Here is an 18851-nt window from a genome sequence, read left to right as displayed (position 1 = left end):
TGGCAGCAATTTTCCCTCTAAATTTTTCCCATGCATGTGCAGAATGAATTGTTAGGCATGCCAATATGGGGGTGATGTGTGGGTGTGAGGGCTCTGGGAGTGTGGAGGTGCACGGCCCTTGATAGGCTGCTGGGCAGCTTAGAGGGAGCTGAGGCTGGAAGTATTCCTCATGCCTCAAGCAGGCAGACATGCACTGATCTCTGTGAGCTGGTGTGTGAAAGTGAGCAATATGGTCATTGCACTACAGGCTAGCTGCCCAAGTACCAGTGCTGGGGGTCAGCTGGGCTTGTACTCACTGCAGGCACTGGCTAGCTGCCTATTTCCTCCACGATCTGTGTCCGCCTGCCTGGGCTGGGAGGCACCCTGAGCCTCTAAATCCCTGGCAGGGTAAGTATTAACTCTGTTTAACAGATGGGGATACTGCTATAGAGAAGTGATTAGCACAGGATGTCAGTGAGTCAGTAGTAGAGCTGGAAATAGAACACTGCAGTCTTGACTCCCTGTGCTCTCCTGACCACTGGATACTCGTCTTGGGAGGATCTGGGCGTTACCATTTTCTTGCAAAATACTCTGGAACTTAACATGTGATGCTTTAGAGGCCAAACATGCTTTGAGACTGAGAATAGGGGTGAACTCCTACATGGTCTGTCTCCCTTCCCGCCTTCCATTCAAACACTGTCCCCTTCAGTATGGTAACAAGTGTGGGTTGGACAGTATTCTGGGATATAGATGTAATGGAAAACTAAACAGATCAGAGCTATTTGCTGTGTTCCTCATTCATTGCCAGTGGCATTCCAGTGAGATTCACACAAAGTTCATACCCACTGATCCCCTGAACAAAGCTTTCTGCTTGTAGTGTCTTTTGTTTCTTGTATTCTTCTTGTATTGGAGTTTTTTCTTCAAAGGAATCTTATTGAATCCTGTTAATCTAATGGGGCTCCCACTAGAGATCTACAGGAGACTGTGCCAATGGGCTGTAAAAATTCACATAAGGAACAAGTAATCTCAAACTCCAAAGTAGTTTTAGATAGGGATGTGAAGGACTAGTTGACTAGCCCATTAGCAAATGCTTATCAGAGAGTCTACAGGCTAATGGACTAGTTGCTTCCCCCACCCTTGCTGCCTCTATCAGAAAGAGGTGGGGGGGGGGGGAAGAGGGAGTAGGGGATACTTCAAAATGGCAGCACTGCCTGGAGCCAAACCCCGGGCTCCCCGCAGTGCTGCTGCTTTGAAACGTGGTGTGCAGCCCACAGTCAGCTGGGGTGTCCCCAGGCTGCATGTGGTGTTTTAAAGTGGCAGCGCCACATGGAGCCTGGGATCAGCTGAGGACTGCCCCGCTGACCCTGGGCTCTATGCAGCACTGCCGCTTTGAAATACTGCGGGGCTGTTGCTACATTTCAAAGGTGGAGGCGTTCTATTGACTAATCTAATAGCCCATGCAAAGTGCATCGACTATTCGATTAGTCAGTTACTCGCAACTTAACATCCCTAGTTTTAGATGAAGTGAAATGGAAGATGGTTCTCCAATGGCTTGTACTCTGTCATTGTTCCCTCATCTAATGCTGCTGTTGAGTGTCATATACCCCACAATGTGGACACTTGGGGCTTATCTGAACACAAAGGTTGTACCACATCAAGTATTCTGGTAGAGTTCATGTGGTAGTCCTCCTCCTGTGGACAGTATGGGAGCTGTCTCTCCCTCATGGATGTGGGTAATGAATGGTGGTTTAGGTTGTAGGCCAAATGAAATACCTTTGTGTTGACCTCTACTCTTGTGCTTAACCAGTCAGTGTATGTCTGCACAGCAAAGAAGAACCTGCGGCTCTAGAACCCAGTGCTCAAGCTCTCGTCCGAGCCCAGAAGCCTACAGCAATGACACAGTCCCTGAGCGCATGCCCCAGGAGCCTGAGTTGCCCGGGAGAGTTTCTTTGCTGTATGGTCCTACCCTGTGAGGATTCGGGAAAGTCTGTATTGCTAGCTGGCAGTTTTCCCTTTGAATGTGCTACTGAAAGGCTTTCCTGTTCCAGCACTTTGGTTACAATGGACACATGTAATCATTTTTAAAAAAGCTATCAGCAAATGGACAAAGTTAAATGCATTGATCAGTTTCTTTGCTTACTATTTGTGTACTAATTTGAGTGATACGTGGCTGCCAGAAAGAGTGGGATTTATCTGGTGCTCGGAGTAATAAGATGAACTGGTATTTCTTTTCAAATTCACCTTCTGACAAACATCTTGCAGCTCGACTTTTCCTGACATGACCTCTATTTGCTTCTTAATAGAAGAATAAACGCTTAAATGAGCACTAAAATATAATTGCCCTCGTATTAATGGATCATTAGTAGACACCTCCTAGAACTCTGAGAGACTTCAGATCAGAGGCAAAATGACTTGAGTTGCTTGAGGTTATTAATGGCAATTACAGTAAAAGATGTTATCTCCCGATACAAATCTTCAGTCTAGTAACTGGGACTATATTCTGCAGTCTACTTGTACGCAAAAGAGGTAGAAGACAAGTAAGCAAACTGAAACCAGGGTGTCATATGGTCATTGGATTCAGCCCAGTCTCCAACATCTTCTATATCAATAATGACAATTGATGATGATGACCCTGAGGTGCTGCAGGATCCTGAAGAGTCTTCTGAATCCTCAATGAAAGATTAAAGAAAGTTCAGGCTAGTGTTGGTAGTAAGTATCAGAGGGTAGCTATGTTAGTCTGAATCTTCAAAAGAGGCAAGGAGTCCTGTGGCACCTTATAGACTAACCGAAGTGTTGGAGCATAAGCTTTCGTGGGCAAAGACCCACTTCATCACATGCATCTGATGAAGTGGGTCTTTGCCCACGAAAGCTTATGCTCCAACACTTCGGTTAGTCTATAAGGTGCCACAGGACTCCTCGCCGCTTTTGTTGGTAGTAAGTGGAGTGTTAGTGATCTAGGTGTATGCCAGACACAGCCCATAGTGAAATGTGGTGTCATGCGAACACCTGCTGGATAGAAAACTTCACCTGTATGCACCCATATGCGTCAAGAAACCAACCCCTCTGCAGTGCAGAACTAGTCCTGGATTGGTGAGTTCCTGTGTTCTATTTTATATGGTACAGGCAGTCCCCGACTTACGCGGATCCAACTTATGTCGGAGTCGCACTTACGAACGGGGCTTTTCTCGCCCCGGAGCTCGCAGGCGGCGGGACTGCCCATGGTGCAGCGGTCCCACCACCGTGTCCTCCGGGGCGAGAAAAGCTGCTCCGGGTCTCCCTGGTGTGCTGGGGGGGACTCCCCAGCACAGCAGGGAGACCCGAGCAAAGCTGCACAGGTGGCGGACCCCGCTGCCCATGCGGCTTTGCTCCTTTGCCCCGGAGGTATAGTGAAAGGACACAAAACCAATTTTTTTTCCCCCGCAGCTGACTTCCGTTTGCGCAATTGGTCTTTTTTTTTAATGCAATGGAAGAACAGGGAATGGGAGGACTTAAAATGCAACAATTCTCACAAGCGTCAGCAACGCTAGTGCAGAACCAACGTGTCACGGGGCCACCCTGTATTAGATATGGATTGTGGAAGATGGACAGTAGCACACAATTTCACAAGAATAGAATCTGTAACCATTAAGCAGAGACGTGACTTGTGTTTTCACAGGTAACTTGGGCATTCAAACAGTAAACCCCTAAATCAAATGGTAAGATTCCACAGGTTTGTTTTAATATCCCCCTCAACCTAAAAACCCCACCCTTTATTTCAGGGCTGGGCAAAATCAGGCCCAGGGGTTGGATCCCGCCTGCCAACCATTTCTCTGTTGCCCGCCCAGCTGATTAGCCGAGCATGCCTACTTATAGTCTTCAGCAGAAAGTGTCCTGGCTCCGCCACTTCTGCCTGAGGCCCTGCCCCTTGTGGGGTGGCCCGGGGCCACTTCAGAAATTTCTGAAGTGGCCCCCAGTCAAAAATTATTGCCCACCCCTGTTGTAGCTTCAAATAAGGTATGTGGTTGACTGGTCAGTTTGTAACTCTGCTCATATTTCTAAGGTTCTACTGTACTCCCAAAATGGCTTGGTTTTTCAACAGCTAATCTGTTAAAGGTTCAACCAAGCCAATCCAAATGTGTAAAAACTCTCTTGATTGCTAATCTGGAAGGGCAGTGATTGTAAAAATGGCAACATTCTTTGCTCACTTTCATACATTTCTATGGTGTCACCATCTTTACAAATATTAAGTGGCGGTAGAAATCTGCATTTTCAATTTTTAATTCTATACAAGCGGGAGGTAGCTTGGGACTCAGGATTTTGTTCTTGTCAGCCACATTTTGGCTTTTACTGCATGCGTTCCTTTCTCTTGTTAAGACAGATCAAAGTCCCATACTCGCTATTTAATCTTTCAGCTCCTTTCATTTTATTGATGGCACGGGGGATATTGACATTCTCACAGAGTGTTTTCAGGCTTATTTTAATATCCATTCGGGATGTGGCTGTTGGACCGGTAAGCGTCACCTGTACTGGTGATTGGAGCAGCCCCTCCCTGAGGTGGGGGGTTGCTTCAGTCACCAGGCACTCCGGTGCCTCCCTCCCCCGCCTTAATTGGTTAACTTGTTAAACAATATGTTTAGCCAGTTAACCAAATACGTGGGATTTTACATCCCTAGTATCCATAAAGAGCTTGGAGAGATGGTGTCTGTTTCCTTGCGCTGAGGAATAAGCATCTGCATTAGAGTCCTGGCATTGCCACCAGCACGGATGTTGCTTGCCAAGTTACAGGAACCAGATATGCATGGGAAGGATTCTGTGACTCCTGTTTCAGCACACTGCTACATGAACATGAAATATTTAATGTTAGGTACAATGGATTGCTTAAGAGTTCGGTTGCACATTGTATAAGAGAATCAGTCAGCAGCTATCAAGTGCTTATTTATAAATATAAAAAATGTAGTTTAAACTCTTAAATTATGGTTTCTCTCCAGTCTGTCTGAATGGGATAGAATTTGGGCTTTCTATGTAGGCTTTCATACTGTGGATATTTCAAAGCTTTTTACAAAGCAATTATTAGGATACTCAAAACACAATGTATGAAGACAGACTCACAGTCTAAGACATTAAAAGTTGAGATTTGTGGCTTAAAGTAGGGCTAATCCCTCTATCTTGCACAATTATAAATAAATTTAGTCACCACATTTGGAGCAGTTATTAATAGGAAAATGGAGTGTTCCATGCAATACTATAAGAAAAATTTTGGGTTGACAAAAGAAACATTAAAATTCTCCTTTTTTTAAAGTGTGCTTGATGGCATTTTGGGGGGCTCCTCTAGCTAAGCAGTAACAGTCCTCACATGCTGCAAATTGTAATCTGACTTGTTTTTGAATTGTGCAACATTTGGAATTTTAAATGTAGTAACTTTTGTCAACTTTTGCTTAATTCGGATTTGTGCATTGTATCTCATTTTATCAGAATCACTTTATTTCAGCATCAGGTGACATCGCTGTTCTGTGACTCTAAAGATCTGATCACAGTCTTCCAGCAGAGGTTGAATAGTGAAGACCTGATATTTTTATCTTTAATGGGAAATAAAGCATGAGGGGTTTTGTTTAATTTGTAAATGGCTGGTAAACTTTTTTTGCTTCATGGTTCACGATAAAGGCGAACTGACAATTTAAATCATATGATAACCAAAATTTCAGTACTGTGGATACTAACATTTTTGATAGTGTGAAAGAATTTTAAATGATCTCTTTATTTATATTGTCATCTATTTTGCATTTGTTTGGACAATGAAACCGCTTTCACTTTTGTTTTAATGTGCTTCATTGTAAAAGTGCTGCAGGTTTGGGGTTCCAGACGCCACGGGGGGAAGTGGCAGTTAGAAAGTCAAAGCTAAATAGTGGGCATTTAAAATAAAAATTATGTTTAATTCACTTTTGAGGTAAATCAATTTTGAGTGTATCGTCCCTTTTACAATTCTGTAAGCATAGTTACAAGTTCCAGCCTTAATTCATCATTCTGTAAGTCAAGATTGTCCCTTTTGTTACTTTTATTTTAATCTTTGTTTTAATGGAATGAGAAATAATAGCAAAATTAAATTACTAAATCACAAACATATGCTACTGAAGCATTTGTCTTGCATGATTTAATTTAAAAAGTATGGAGCAGTTTCTTGAAATTAAATCTTTTTTCCCTAATGGCTTGTGTATTGCAAGGGTGATAGCAGTCATTTTTCGTTCCCCTCCAGACTTCTCACTGTACTACCCAATGGCTACAAAATTGAGGGGTAGCTGAACCGACTAGAATCAGAAATGATCAACGTCTATTTTTCTTTCTTGTAACTTGTGCTTTTGTAACACTCTTGAAGGCAGCGAGCCAGCAAAACTGCTCCTATATGGATCTATTTAGCAATCTTGGATCTTGACAAAAGTTTCCAAAGTAAAATGTTGCTATGCCTTTAACTGTGTGAACTGTCACCATAATGCTGTTGCTTTGGAAAGTAAAGCTCCTAAATTAGTGTGCAGTTACCACTTGCCCTAACTAGGATCATTTCATGGTTTGATTTTGCATCACAAATGCCTTTTTCTTGTCTGGATATGCCATTTTATTAAAGATAATACAGACCCCCCCCCCCCCATGTCACTATCTGGTGACTAAATCCCATGACTTCAAGCATGAATTTGATTCTAGCACTCTAAAAAAAGACCAAAGAACAGTCCAGATTATGCAGTAATTCCTGTATAAAGAGGAGCAATATTAAGGAATGGCAGGAGACCAATGGATTTCCATATCCAACCTTTCTTAGATGTCACTTGCTGAAGGAAGTAACAGTGGGTAGGGAGCAGTTGGGTATTAATACGGGATAATTCACATTCCTCTAACAGTTATTTTACTTGGGATTGTAAATACCCCAATATGTATGTGGTTTTTTTTAAGGGAAGGTTTTTTTCTCCTTTAGGTGCCCTTAGGCAGTAATATAGATACTGCTGTTTAAATGGTAGAAATCCAATGACTATAAGTGAAGGTCACAGTTGCTCCAGATTCACCTCTTAAGACTCTTGTCCCGTGACCTTTTGGTAGGAATAACGGGGAATGCGGGTGACGTGTTTGTGGTGCTGAATGTATAAACATACAGAGGACTCCCCCTTCTGGCTTGCTCTGGACCTGGTGGCTTTTTTAGCTTAATTGGGAAATTCTTTTGGAGAGGGGGTTGGGGCTGAGAAACAAATGCCTTAAGTTCCTCAATAATGACCCCTTCTCACGTCCAAGCAGTAGCATTGAAGGCCTTCAAAGATAGTCCTGTCTAGTTTTCAGCTGTGGTTGTAACATGCTGAAGGGGTGTGGTGGAGGACTTGAAAATTTCATCTTCAAAGTGTAGGGCAGGGTGAACCACAGCTACTGGGAGCTGCAGGGGGACCATGCCTGTGAGTGATCAGTATAACCAAAATGTCTCTGGGCTCACCAGTGGATTACCCTGATGAGTCACATGCCAAAGGTTGCCAACCCCGGGATGAGGGGGGTTTATTAAGGAAATATAAGAGTAGTCTACAGTTATTTTTTATCAACGAACCTAATACTGTTCTTTCTGTGGTGTCTGGCAGCCTAAGTTCTCTTGGCACATACCAAACAGTTAAGTCCTAACACCCTAGTGAGGCAGTAATGAGTATGATCTACAAATGGTGAAAGTAGAATCCTGATGCTAGATTTTTTTTCTTCGACTGTTACATACATAACCACCTAATGTATCCTTCCTACTACGATTTCCAAGAGCAGCTCTGGGCTAAATTGAGTTTTTCACAGGAACTTGAAAATAGATTTGAAGAAACATTTCAGCCTCCTTTTGGCTGTAACATTTAGCACAATGGTTCTGACTGGCCAATTTCTTCAGAATTGAAAGCTTATCAAGAGAGGGTTATTAAAATGTGAGATAAATGGATAATGAACACACAAAGGGTCAGGTTGGGCCCCGATATGCAGTCATCAGGCTGAAGAATGATTCATGTAACTACCTATGAAAATAACTGTCTCTTCCCACAGGCAAAGTACATCTCCCAGTGCATTGATGAGATCAAACAGGAGCTCAAGCAGGATAACATTGCAGTGAAAGCGAATGCTGTTTGCAAACTTACATATGTAAGTGCCTTGCTAGGTTATAATGTTACAGAACCTTTTATTTTACTCTCTTAACTGCCAACGAACTGTGCAAACTGTGCTTTGTTAGCTTTACTTATGTCAAATGACGTAAGCATATTTTCTGAAAGTGGTTAAGAGACACCAACTAAAAATAATCACTCCTTTTTGGAGAATATTTAGTGCGGGTGCTTCAGTATTCTTAATGCTACTTGCACCTGAAAGGTTAGAGATTTTCTTAATTGTTTTCATGACCCCTGTACATAGTAGGTTTGCTACTTGTTTCTTTAGTCAATGAATTTCTCTCTTTACATGGGCCTTTAATGAAGCAGCAGGAGAGAGACATTTTAAATATGTGATGTACATAGATTTAATACCTGAAATCACTCTCATTGGAAACTTGCTTAATTAAAAGGGACTTTTACTTGAAGCCTTTCTATTCTGGGGAAGGAGGAGATAAAATTAAATAGACATGTGACTTGAGCTGTTGAGAACATGTATTCTGTATATTTATTACTGCACATCTTCAGCTTGTAACAGTAGCCCTATTGTTACAAATGTCCCGATTCTGTACTGGGTCTTGTATTTTGAAGTATTGTTCTTTGGCTCTTTTTCTAACAGTTACAGATGCTGGGCTATGACATCAGTTGGGCTGCATTCAATATTATTGAAGTAATGAGCGCATCCAAGTTTACATTCAAAGTAAGTTGCCTTTAAAATTGCGTTTTCTAGCCAACACATCCCTCATCCAAAGTCCTCTTATGCCAGGCCAACAGGACATAAAACATCAGCATTACTTTCTTCAACCAGACAAGCTGAGTGTGTGCTTTTTTGAGACATCTCTAGTCTTGCCTCCTGTTCGGGTTACTTAGCCCTGCTTATCAGTTGGTGTGTTCATTCATTAAATGTTTTGGAATGTTTTTTCATGAGTGAGTGTGTCACACTGGGAAAGGCCACTGTCTGGCCAAGGAGGGCTGGATGAAGCTTTGGGGCCTCTTGCTCAGGAGTCAGGAAAGCAGGCCCCCTCTCCAAAAGAGCACTGCCATTCAAGCCAGAGTGATGCGGAGGGTCTGAACCGAATTGGCCATGTAACTCCTGCTGCTAGGTCACCAGGCATCTTTTCTTCTACAATAAATTCAGTGCTGGGGAATTGGTGCTGAGTTGACAGCCCCAGAGAGCGAAGTTCTCACTCCACCTGACACGTGGGCAGCAGAAGTGCAGTCCAGTTCTCCGAAGGCCCTTAGTAGTTGGCAGAGGAGGGCTTAGGCTCCTTGAGTTGTTGGTTTCAGTACTGAGATGGACAGAGGAGACCATGCCAGTTGGAGGGGTGGCTTTAAAACCCTGGCGGAGTAGCTTAATCAGACTCATTAGATGGGGAAGTTCATCCGCGAAGTTACTGGATAAAGTGCACACAAGCAGTGTGTGAAAGGACTAAGCACATAGAACCAATAGTGCACTGTTGCTGCTGTAACCCCTAGGCAACATATTCTCCCTGTTCAATTGTGCAATGTTCAGATTGTGCTGATGGTGTATTCAGTTAGCCTTTTGCAGATGCTGGGGAAAATAATCATTTGTAAATGACTCACTTTCTGTTTTTCTTAACTGTGCAGAGAATTGGTTACCTAGCTGCCTCTCAGTGCTTTCACGAAGGGACTGATGTAATTATGCTGACTACCAATCAGATTAGAAAGGTAAGGTGTTAGCTTCAGTGGGAAGGGGTGCAGACTTTTGGTCTTTAAAATAAATGCCCTTTTAATCTGTGCCCTAAATACTAGGACAGCTCTTCCATCAGATACCAACCTGTGTTTAGATTTGTTATAAATGGCTGAACATGGTTCTTGCTTGCTTCAGAGAAAGTCAGCAGAATGGGACTGTGTTCAATCTGTAACCTCAAGAACCAGCGTGTTTCTTTTATTTAACTATGTTCAGGTCTGACGGAGACGTCCTTTATTTTGTAACTATGTTCAGCTCTTTGTTAAGGAGAATCTGCAATATAGGTATTCTCTGAATCTTGTTTAGTACAAGGCTGTTGCATTCTTTTTATGAATGTTTTTGTACTAAAATGGCTTTGTTTAGGCTCTTCTGTGCTCCCTTGACCTAGCAACTAATGTATTGAGAAGAGGGGACCATCACCTGGCCCAAAGCATTAAAACCAAAGTGAACGATAAGAGGTTTCACTTTCATTCCAAAGTCTGATTTCAAATTGTTAGCCTAATCTTTTTCCTCCACCTGCCATGAGGTACTAACATGAAATGTAAATTACACAAACTGTGCAAAATTTGAACTATATCTGGGACTCCCAACTAGGTATTGGCCCCACTGAAGTCAGTGACAAAACACCCACTGATTTTTTTGTAGAGTTAGGATTTCAGTCAGGAATAAATAAGTGGAAAAATGTTCATGTTTCTAGATGCACATGCAGCTTCTGAAATATCGTGTGACACTATCAGCTGTTATGCTCCCAATATTCTATAGCTATATCGATTATTGCATGTATTAAAGTAGTGGCACCATATTGGAGAGGATGAGACTAATGAAGTGGGCAGTTTTCTCAAAATCAAATACAGCAAATCCTCCCAAACCACAATGTCAGAACTAGTATCCATAGAAAGGAAACGGCTCTTCTTTGAAACTGGGCCGTTTTTTTCATTCAAGTATGAGATGGTTGTCTTTTACCCTGAGCTTTCTTTGAATAAATCAGTTTTTAACCCTGTTTTTATTCTTCTAGGATCTGAGTAGCCCTAACCAGTATGATACTGGAGTAGCACTGACTGGTTTGTCCTGTTTTGTTACTCCAGATCTTGCCAGAGACTTGGCAAATGACATCATGACTCTGGTAAGTTGATTTTAAAAAAAGAAGTGAGCAAACCTTTTTTCTATGACTGTCTAGACTGTATGTAGGCTATTAAAAGCATACTGTTTGTTATAAAATGTACAAGTGTTATGTCTGAAAACTGATAATTGGTTATCATCAGTTTTTGTGTCTTGGGAGCTTTACAGCTCCTAACTCATATAATCTGTTTGGATGTTCCTGTCTCAAAGTTGGCAAACTAACTGTGCACTCAGAGTTCATTTTAGAAACTTGTCCAAGTGCTGTCACAAACTACCAAGAACAAGTAGGCTTGGGAGAGCAGCAGGAAATCAGAGCAAAAGTGCCTGACGTGGGGAGGAAGCAGCTTTGCATGCTCCCATCCCCACTTCTTCTGGCTGGGGTGAAACTCAGCTTAGGGGACTGCAGGCTCTCTCCCTGCCTCTCGCATTGGCTAAGAATCTGGGGCAATACCCGCACATGCTGGGTGGCATGGAGCTACCAGTTCCCCCCCTAAGGGCTGGGCCAAGTAAAGGCCCTGTCCTCCCTCCCAGATCCCACACCTCCACCCCCAGCCCACTCCTGCACCCTCCTCCCACACCCCATTCCTGTTCCCGCAGTCCTTCCTGCACACTGACTCCCTCATTTTTGGCCCTACTCCACAGCTGGGGAGGGGAGAATACAAAATGTACTAGCCCCTGTCCCCAAGAAAAAAGAATCTGGGCCTGGCCGGGGGCTGGGGAGGAGGGGAGATTTGAGGGGACCCCTACAGGGGGCTGGAGTACAATGGGAAATCTGGTGCTCCGAATTGATGGGTGAGGCGAATGTCTATTTTTTCCCCCTCTGCTTCTCGGGGGCCACATCAGTGAGGATCTTTTTTCTTTGTCTGGAAATGGATGACGGGAGGGATCATGTGAGGATTATCTGTTGTGATCCCTCCCTCTGGGGCATCTGGCATTGGCCACTTTTGGAAGACAGGATACTAGGCTAGATAGACCCTTTGGTCTTACCTAGTATGGCCATTCTTATGACCCCCAATTAATTTTTATTTGGGTGAGTGGTCCCCATCTCAAAAAAGGTTCCCCACTCTGGACTAGATGATTGCGATGGTCTCTTCTGACCTTAAAGCCCGAGTACAGGCAGTCCCCGACTTACGAACGGGTTACGTTCCGAACACCTGGTCGTAACTCGATTTGGTCGTAAGTTGGAAATACCCTTAAACGTGCTGCCCGTGCTGTTAGAAAAACTTGACATACATGGTTCTCAACTCAAAAATATTATAATGGGGTTAATTGGAGGTTGGTCGTAAGTACAGATGGTCACAAGTCGGTGTGTTCATAAGTTGTGGAGTGGCTGTATATTACAGGTGATGTTTCCGGTATAAAATCTGTTCTCTTTCCACTTTTATGATGCGTACCCCTTTCTGATGTTAGTCCCACTGTACGCATCTGGTCAGCACCCAGACCCTTCAGACAGGGTTTGATAATGGAGAGAAGTATTAATACGTCGGTATGATGGCTAGTCTAAAGGTGAAGGCCCTATTTAATAGTGAGCAGGGCAGTTTGAGACGCTGTTTCTTTGCCTCATGCTCTTCCTGTATTAGCCTGATTGCCTCATATCACCTCCGCCCATGTTGGCAGTACAGGTGGTCCCCGAGTTACGAACATGTCGACTTACGACTGTTTGTACTTATAACCAACCTCCCATTAAGTGCATTCCAGCCGGTCCCCGAGTTATGAATGTGCGATCCGTGCTTATGAACAGCGCGGTCACATTTAAATGAATAGAGTCCAACTTACAAACAGATCGAGTTACGACCAGGTGCTTGGTACGTAACTCGTTCGCAAGCTGGGGACTGTGTACTTGAGACTGGAAGTTTCTGTCTTGAAGATGGCTGTTGGAGGCTACCTGGTAGCTTGACCGATAGGAGTGGTTGAATGCAGTGACTCTAAGAACAGGTGATAGGCAGCCCCTCGGGAGCAGGCTCTATAAGACACATCCAGAGCAGAAGCCTTGTGGTTGATCCTTGAACTCTGGTCTCTTGTAAATTTTGCATCCCTGGCCAGACCACAAGGAATGCTTTGACTATTTGTTTTCACTTGCACGGCTAATGTTTTGCTTTTTATCTTACACTGGTGAGTGCACTAAAAACAGCTGCATGGAAAGGCTGCCCCACAGAATCCATGTTTATAGGTGTTGCGGTGGAGGCATTGACTAAAAGTGGTATCTTGAAAGAGACCTCTTGGGAATGTGAGCATGCGAAGAGTCTGACTCCAGTTGTTTCACTAACAGATGTCTCACACAAAGCCTTATATCAGGAAGAAGGCAGTGTTAATCATGTACAAAGTGTTTTTGAAGTACCCCGAGTCCCTCCGTCCTGCGTTCCCTCGCCTTAAAGAGAAACTGGAAGATCCAGATCCTGGTTAGTGAATTTTAATAAACTACTTCTATTGCAGAACGGGACCTCAGTGAAGACATGAATTTTTAGTGGTGGTTGATTCATGGGAGGCAAAGGAAGGTAACTGGTTACATGTTCTTAAGTTATTACTGTATCTATTGGCAGGCAGCTGAATGCTTCAGGGGATGTGAGCAGATTAACAACACGTTTTTGGTTTGAAAAAGCCATTACTTGTTACTAGGCTGGATGAATGGATTAAGTCATAATTACATCAAACCACTCGTGCATTTCACTTAGCGTGGCTACTTGAAAATACAGTAGTCAACTTCAGTTTTTTGCTTCTCATACCTTCTCAGAAAGCTGCAGTGATAGGTTTGTAATAACTGGATGTGAGCAAAACATTTTAAATATTTCACTTAATGTAGCAGGAATCTCTTCCATGTTTTTTTAAAAAGTGATTTTTGGGGCCTAAACAGCCTCTTGAATCTGCTTGTATTGCAGCACTTTCATGTTAGTACTACACGACAGAAGGTAAAATACCGAGACTAAATTCTTGGGGAATGCATCACTAGGAAGCTGCAACAGAGAATTCTTACAGTTGCCGGACATAAATACTCCCATTTCTATAGCCAGATAGTCTTCCCAGGATTTATTTAGGGTGCTGTCAATTCATTTTGAGAATTCCACCTGGGATTCAGGCCTATGACTGTCAGTTGACTTGTGTTTAAAATGCAAGAAGGTAATTTAAAAAAAATTAGATTAACTGGACTGATCTGGTTGGGTAAGACAAGACCTGCCTTCCAGCGATAGATGCTAGCAAGAATTACTCTGTCAGAAGATTACCTGCAAAAGGGTGAGGGGGGGAGTTGTGCTTGTGCTTTTTTGGGGGTTCTATGATGCATTACCCATGAAAAGCTCTTCAAAACATTGCTTGCCTGTGTTTCCCATTAAGAAATCAGGTTCTGTCTAAACGGTGAAGGCTGTAATCAAGAGCCAAGCCCGTGGGAGTTGGAACAAACATAAAGATTTTTAGTCACTGTTTACATTTCTGTGTCACATATAACATCTATTTAACTTAAATGCCTAATGCACGCTTCTTGAACTTCCCCACCCTTGAACAAATCCTCTAACAGAAATGGGGAAGCCCAGAGCTAACATTACCGGTACCTCCTAAAGCAGAAAACAGAGGAGGAAGAAAAACTTTCAGGCTCTTTTATATCATACAGCAACCAAAAAAGGCACAAGTCCAGTTTCTTAATCATTTGGAGGTCCTGTTTAAAATACTGGAATATAATTTCTTCCATAGAATAATTTTGGATTTGAGGATGATAAATAATTCCAGCCCTGTTCTGCTCTGATCTTTAGCTGCTCTCGTTCAGTTTGTTCTGAGTGACAATCAAGCTACAGTGGAATTGTTCACTGGATCCTCTTTTCTTCCACTTCTGTTTCTCAGGTGTCCAGTCTGCGGCAGTAAATGTTATTTGTGAGCTGGCCAGACGCAATCCCAAGAACTACCTGTCTCTTGCTCCACTCTTTTTTAAGTTGATGACGTCTTCAACCAATAATTGGGTCCTCATTAAAATTATAAAGTTGGCAAGTATTCCAGTTCTTCTGTGTTAGCACTTTTGCAGGGGCTAGCATGCTCATTAACAGCACCTTGGGTGCGAAAATAAAGCTATCACTTAGAGGCATTATTGTTAGTAAATCCAAATGACAAGGAAGAGAAACCGACATCTGTTAGAATGGGTGGGAATGTAACCAACAGGAGACAAAACATTTTTAAATGTTGTTGTGTTGTGACACAGAAATGGTGATAGTACTGTTTTACCCTACCGAAAGCTAGCTATTAAAAGAATTTCCTTTCCTCCCTTTCTTTCCAAATAGTTTGGTGCTCTTACTCCATTAGAACCTAGGCTGGGAAAGAAATTGATTGAGCCGCTCACTAATCTCATACATAGGTAAGTCTGAAAAAGTTTCTTGTTTCATCTCCTTAATTCTTCAGCATTGTTTGTGTTAGCGTGACTGGAGTCGGCTTTGGGTTGTTGCATCTGGAAATTTTGGCTCTGGACATCAAAAGTTAAATTGTCGTTGGAGCAGCCCTAGTATAAAATAGCCCCTGTAAAGCTCTGTGAATATGTGACTGTCAATCGGAAGAGACCTAAGACAGGCCGTGTAGTCCAGTCCCCAGGCACTGAGCCTCAAAAGATGTGTAAGTTTGGACAAAAATTGGGAAAAGCCCAAGAGAGAGCAACAAAATGATTAAAGGTCTAGAAAATCATGGCCTACGAGGAAAGAGTGAAAAAACTGAGGTTTTTTTTTTCTGGAGAAAAGAAGACTGAGGGGGCATGATTAGTCGTCAAGTACATAAAAGGTTTGGATAAAGAGGAGGGTGAATAAACTGTCGTCCATATTCACTTGAGGGCAGGACAAGAGCTAATGATCTTCAAATGCAGCATGGGAGATTTTAAATTAGACGTTGGGAATACTTTGTAACTGAAAGGGAAGTTAAGGTTTGGAACAGATTGCCTAGAGATGTTGTGGCATCTTCATCACTAGAGTTTTTTAAGAAATCTGTCATAGATGGTCTAAATAATACTTAGTCCGGCTTTGGCTCCAGAGACTGGACTAGATGACCTTCAGGTCCCTTCCAGTCCTGCATTTCTGTGATTCGGAATCCTGGTTTTAGGAGAAAAAGGGGGATCTCTTCCGTTAAGATTCTCAGTAGTTGTGGTGGGATTGCGTGTTTATGCTGAGGAGACTGGCGAGGTGAGCGGCAAGTGAGCCAATTCTTCATCAAACATATGGATGATCTGTTGTATAATAGTGGAGGGGGCGGTGCCTGAACAAACCACTTTTTGTCCATCCATGTAACATTTGTTGAGATTATTCCTTGGGGAAGCTTAATTTTGAATTTAACAAGACCGTTAACTGCTAAAGGGTTATGGATTATGAACAATGTCACTGAAAGGTCACAGTGTAGCTGGTCCCAGGGACTGGTCAGATGCTTTGGAACATTGTTCACAGATCTAGATTGTACCCTAATGGGGCTGGAAGGTGCACCCTGCACCTGTTAGGTCTATAACGGACGCAGAGTCCCAGAAAGATTCTCCCCCCTCAGGAGGGTGCAGGAGGGAAGTCCGGTCACATTACTGCCCCTCAGCTCCCTCAGGCATTCTACAAAATTAGCTTTCGTTTTCTGAGAGAAGTTTCGATTGTGCCCTTGTGTAAACAGACGTGGGCATTCACACAAAGTGAAATGGAGTGAATTGTCAGTTAACGCAAGTTAAGTTTCAAGACCAGTCAGACCCAAAATGTTGAAATTCAAATATTTCTCTCGGTAGCTACTTTACCCGCAAACATTGCCTTGCGGGTGGTTAGTACGACCTCCGTTTCCACTGTTCGTGCTGCTAGAAGAGAAGCTCGTTTGTTACTAAGTGAAGGCTAAGCAACGACAAGTGTCTGCTGTAACGCATCTCTCTCTCGAACAGCCAGCGGGTTTGCATCCAAATACCCAAAGAGCGTTCAGGTCATTGCTGCACTGGCAAAAATACAAATTTAGTACTACTTCACGAAAAGCAGCAAGATGGACAGTATGTATATCTTCCCCCCCCCCCCCTTTCCTCCTCCTCCTCTTGTTCCTGAAATAGTTATTCATTTAATTATATTTGTGAGGACTTTAACCTGAAGTATAGTTGGTTGTCATCACATTAGTTGTCATGTTCCTGGTTCAGAATCATCTAATGCATAGCCAAGAAATGGCCCACCTCCTAACAACAGCATAGACGATCAGATGTACATAATGGCCAGATGGGGTCAGACCAAAGCTCCATCTAGCCCAGAGTCCTGTCTTGCAACAATGGCCAATACCAGGTTTCCTAGAGGGAATGAATAGAGCAGGCAGTCATCAATCAAATCATCCATCCCGTCACCCATTCCCAGCTTCTGACAAACAGTCTCAGGACACCATCCCTTCCCATCCTGGCTAATAGTCCTTGATGGACCTAGCCTCCATGAATGTACCTAGCTGTTATAGTCTTGGGCCAGGTCTCCACTTACCCAGAGATTGATTTTTCTGGGGTTCGATTTAGCGGCTCTAGTCAGATGGTGCCCCCATTGATCCCCGTATTCCACAGGGTCACAAGGAGTAAGGAAAGTTTCTCCTGTCTACCTCCCACAGTAGGGACGACACAGAAATTCAATCTAAGAAATGTCCACTCCAGCTACACCATTCTTATAACTGGAGTTGCATATCTTAAGTTGACTTTCTTGCATAGTGTAGGCCTGGCATTGGACTTCACAGCATCCTCTGGCAAGGAGTTCCACAGATTGTGCGTTGCATGAAGACATACCGCCTTTTGTTTGTTTAAAACCTGCTGCCTATTCATTTCATTGGTGACCCCTAGCTCTTGTGTTGGAATTCTTACCCTGGACCTGGGTGTACTGGATTTGTAGCGCCTGTCATCTGTGTAGCATTGTTTGCACCTGCTACATCAGGCATTACTGGTAGTTGATGACCTCCCTGGACCATGCCTTGGGTTCTGTTCCTACCACTGTCATAGCACTGACTCCGCACGTCACTTTATGGATGGGCCTGAGTTTTGGCCATGTGTACACAAGGTCACCAGCTGTGTAAAGTGCCTTTGAGTCCCTCTGCTGGAGAGAGCATACTATACACATGTTAGTGAGAGCCAGCAGAAGTTTTAGGTGGGAACCCAAGTAGAGACATTTCAGGAAAATGCCTCTTAGAAACTGATTTTTCTCTAGTCGAGGTGAGTAATGGGCCCGGTCTGGTAAAGTTCTGAAAGGATCAGTTGCTTGAGCAGCATTCAGTGTTCCCGGAGGAGAGAAATTTCCAGGCTTTCTATCTGGCCTGTGTTTCCCATTGATTAGTGGTCTTAATTTGATCTTTCCCTAACTTTGTTCAGTCCCTAGCTAGGCATCTGAAAGGTTAACCGGTTAGCTGATTAACCGGTAAGCAACACGGTTGCTCCAGACAACCCAGAGCAGCCTGTCTGCAACACACCTGGGCCTGCCACAGACAGGACCAGGCTGGAGCAGCCCCTGTCTGCCATGGCAGGGGGAGGGCACGCCAGCCTGGCCTGTGCCCCGTTTGATTGGTTAATCAGTTAAACAGGATTTTACATCCCCATTCTAACCTGAGTTTGGGTCTGTGGTCTGCCCTTGATGCTGTGATCTTGAGCTTTTAACTTGCCTCTCAACTCAAATGATGGTGCTGTTGCTTCCTTGTTTCCCAGAGGAGAAATGGTGTCAAGTAAAACCTTTTGGCTATCTCAGGTGTGGGTTATGTGGATTGAGACATTAGCTGTTTCCCAGCCCACGCCCCAGAAATGCAATTGCATTCAATGATCCCTGGATATTGAATGCTCTGAAGAATGAGAATTGTTTCATCTAGTTGAAAAATATATAGAGGAGGGAGGAAAAGGTTGGTAATGTTCTGTGTAATAAAAGGTGTTAACTAGATCCAGGTTGTTGCTGAGAACTCCTTCATACTGTTATTTTTGTTCTTTATCTGAAATACTTGATTTCTTTCTT

At 43.3% G+C, this 18851-nt stretch overlaps 1 protein-coding gene across 2 annotated transcripts in view; it reads left to right on the top strand.

Annotated features, from left to right (window-relative positions):
- AP3D1 (adaptor related protein complex 3 subunit delta 1) overlaps positions 1-18851 on the top strand; it is an 88159-nt gene that overhangs the window by 36457 nt on the left and 32851 nt on the right. The window contains exons 2-8 of one of the 2 annotated variants that reach the window (XM_075903208.2): positions 7999-8094; positions 8713-8793; positions 9702-9782; positions 10820-10927; positions 13193-13322; positions 14752-14891; positions 15183-15256. In XM_075903208.2, the coding sequence (XP_075759323.1) occupies positions 7999-8094; positions 8713-8793; positions 9702-9782; positions 10820-10927; positions 13193-13322; positions 14752-14891; positions 15183-15256 (710 nt within the window). Of the gene's footprint in view, positions 1-7998; positions 8095-8712; positions 8794-9701; positions 9783-10819; positions 10928-13192; positions 13323-14751; positions 14892-15182; positions 15257-18851 lie in introns of those variants that run through there. The other variant, XM_075903209.2, reaches the window with a different exon arrangement.

This window comes from Pelodiscus sinensis, chromosome 32 (genome assembly GCF_052426305.1).
Source record: "Pelodiscus sinensis isolate ZL-2025 chromosome 32, ASM5242630v1, whole genome shotgun sequence".
Lineage (NCBI taxonomy): Eukaryota > Metazoa > Chordata > Testudines > Trionychidae > Pelodiscus > Pelodiscus sinensis.
The sequence above is the reverse complement of the archived record's forward strand: the minus strand, read 5'-3'. Positions and strand labels throughout refer to the sequence as shown.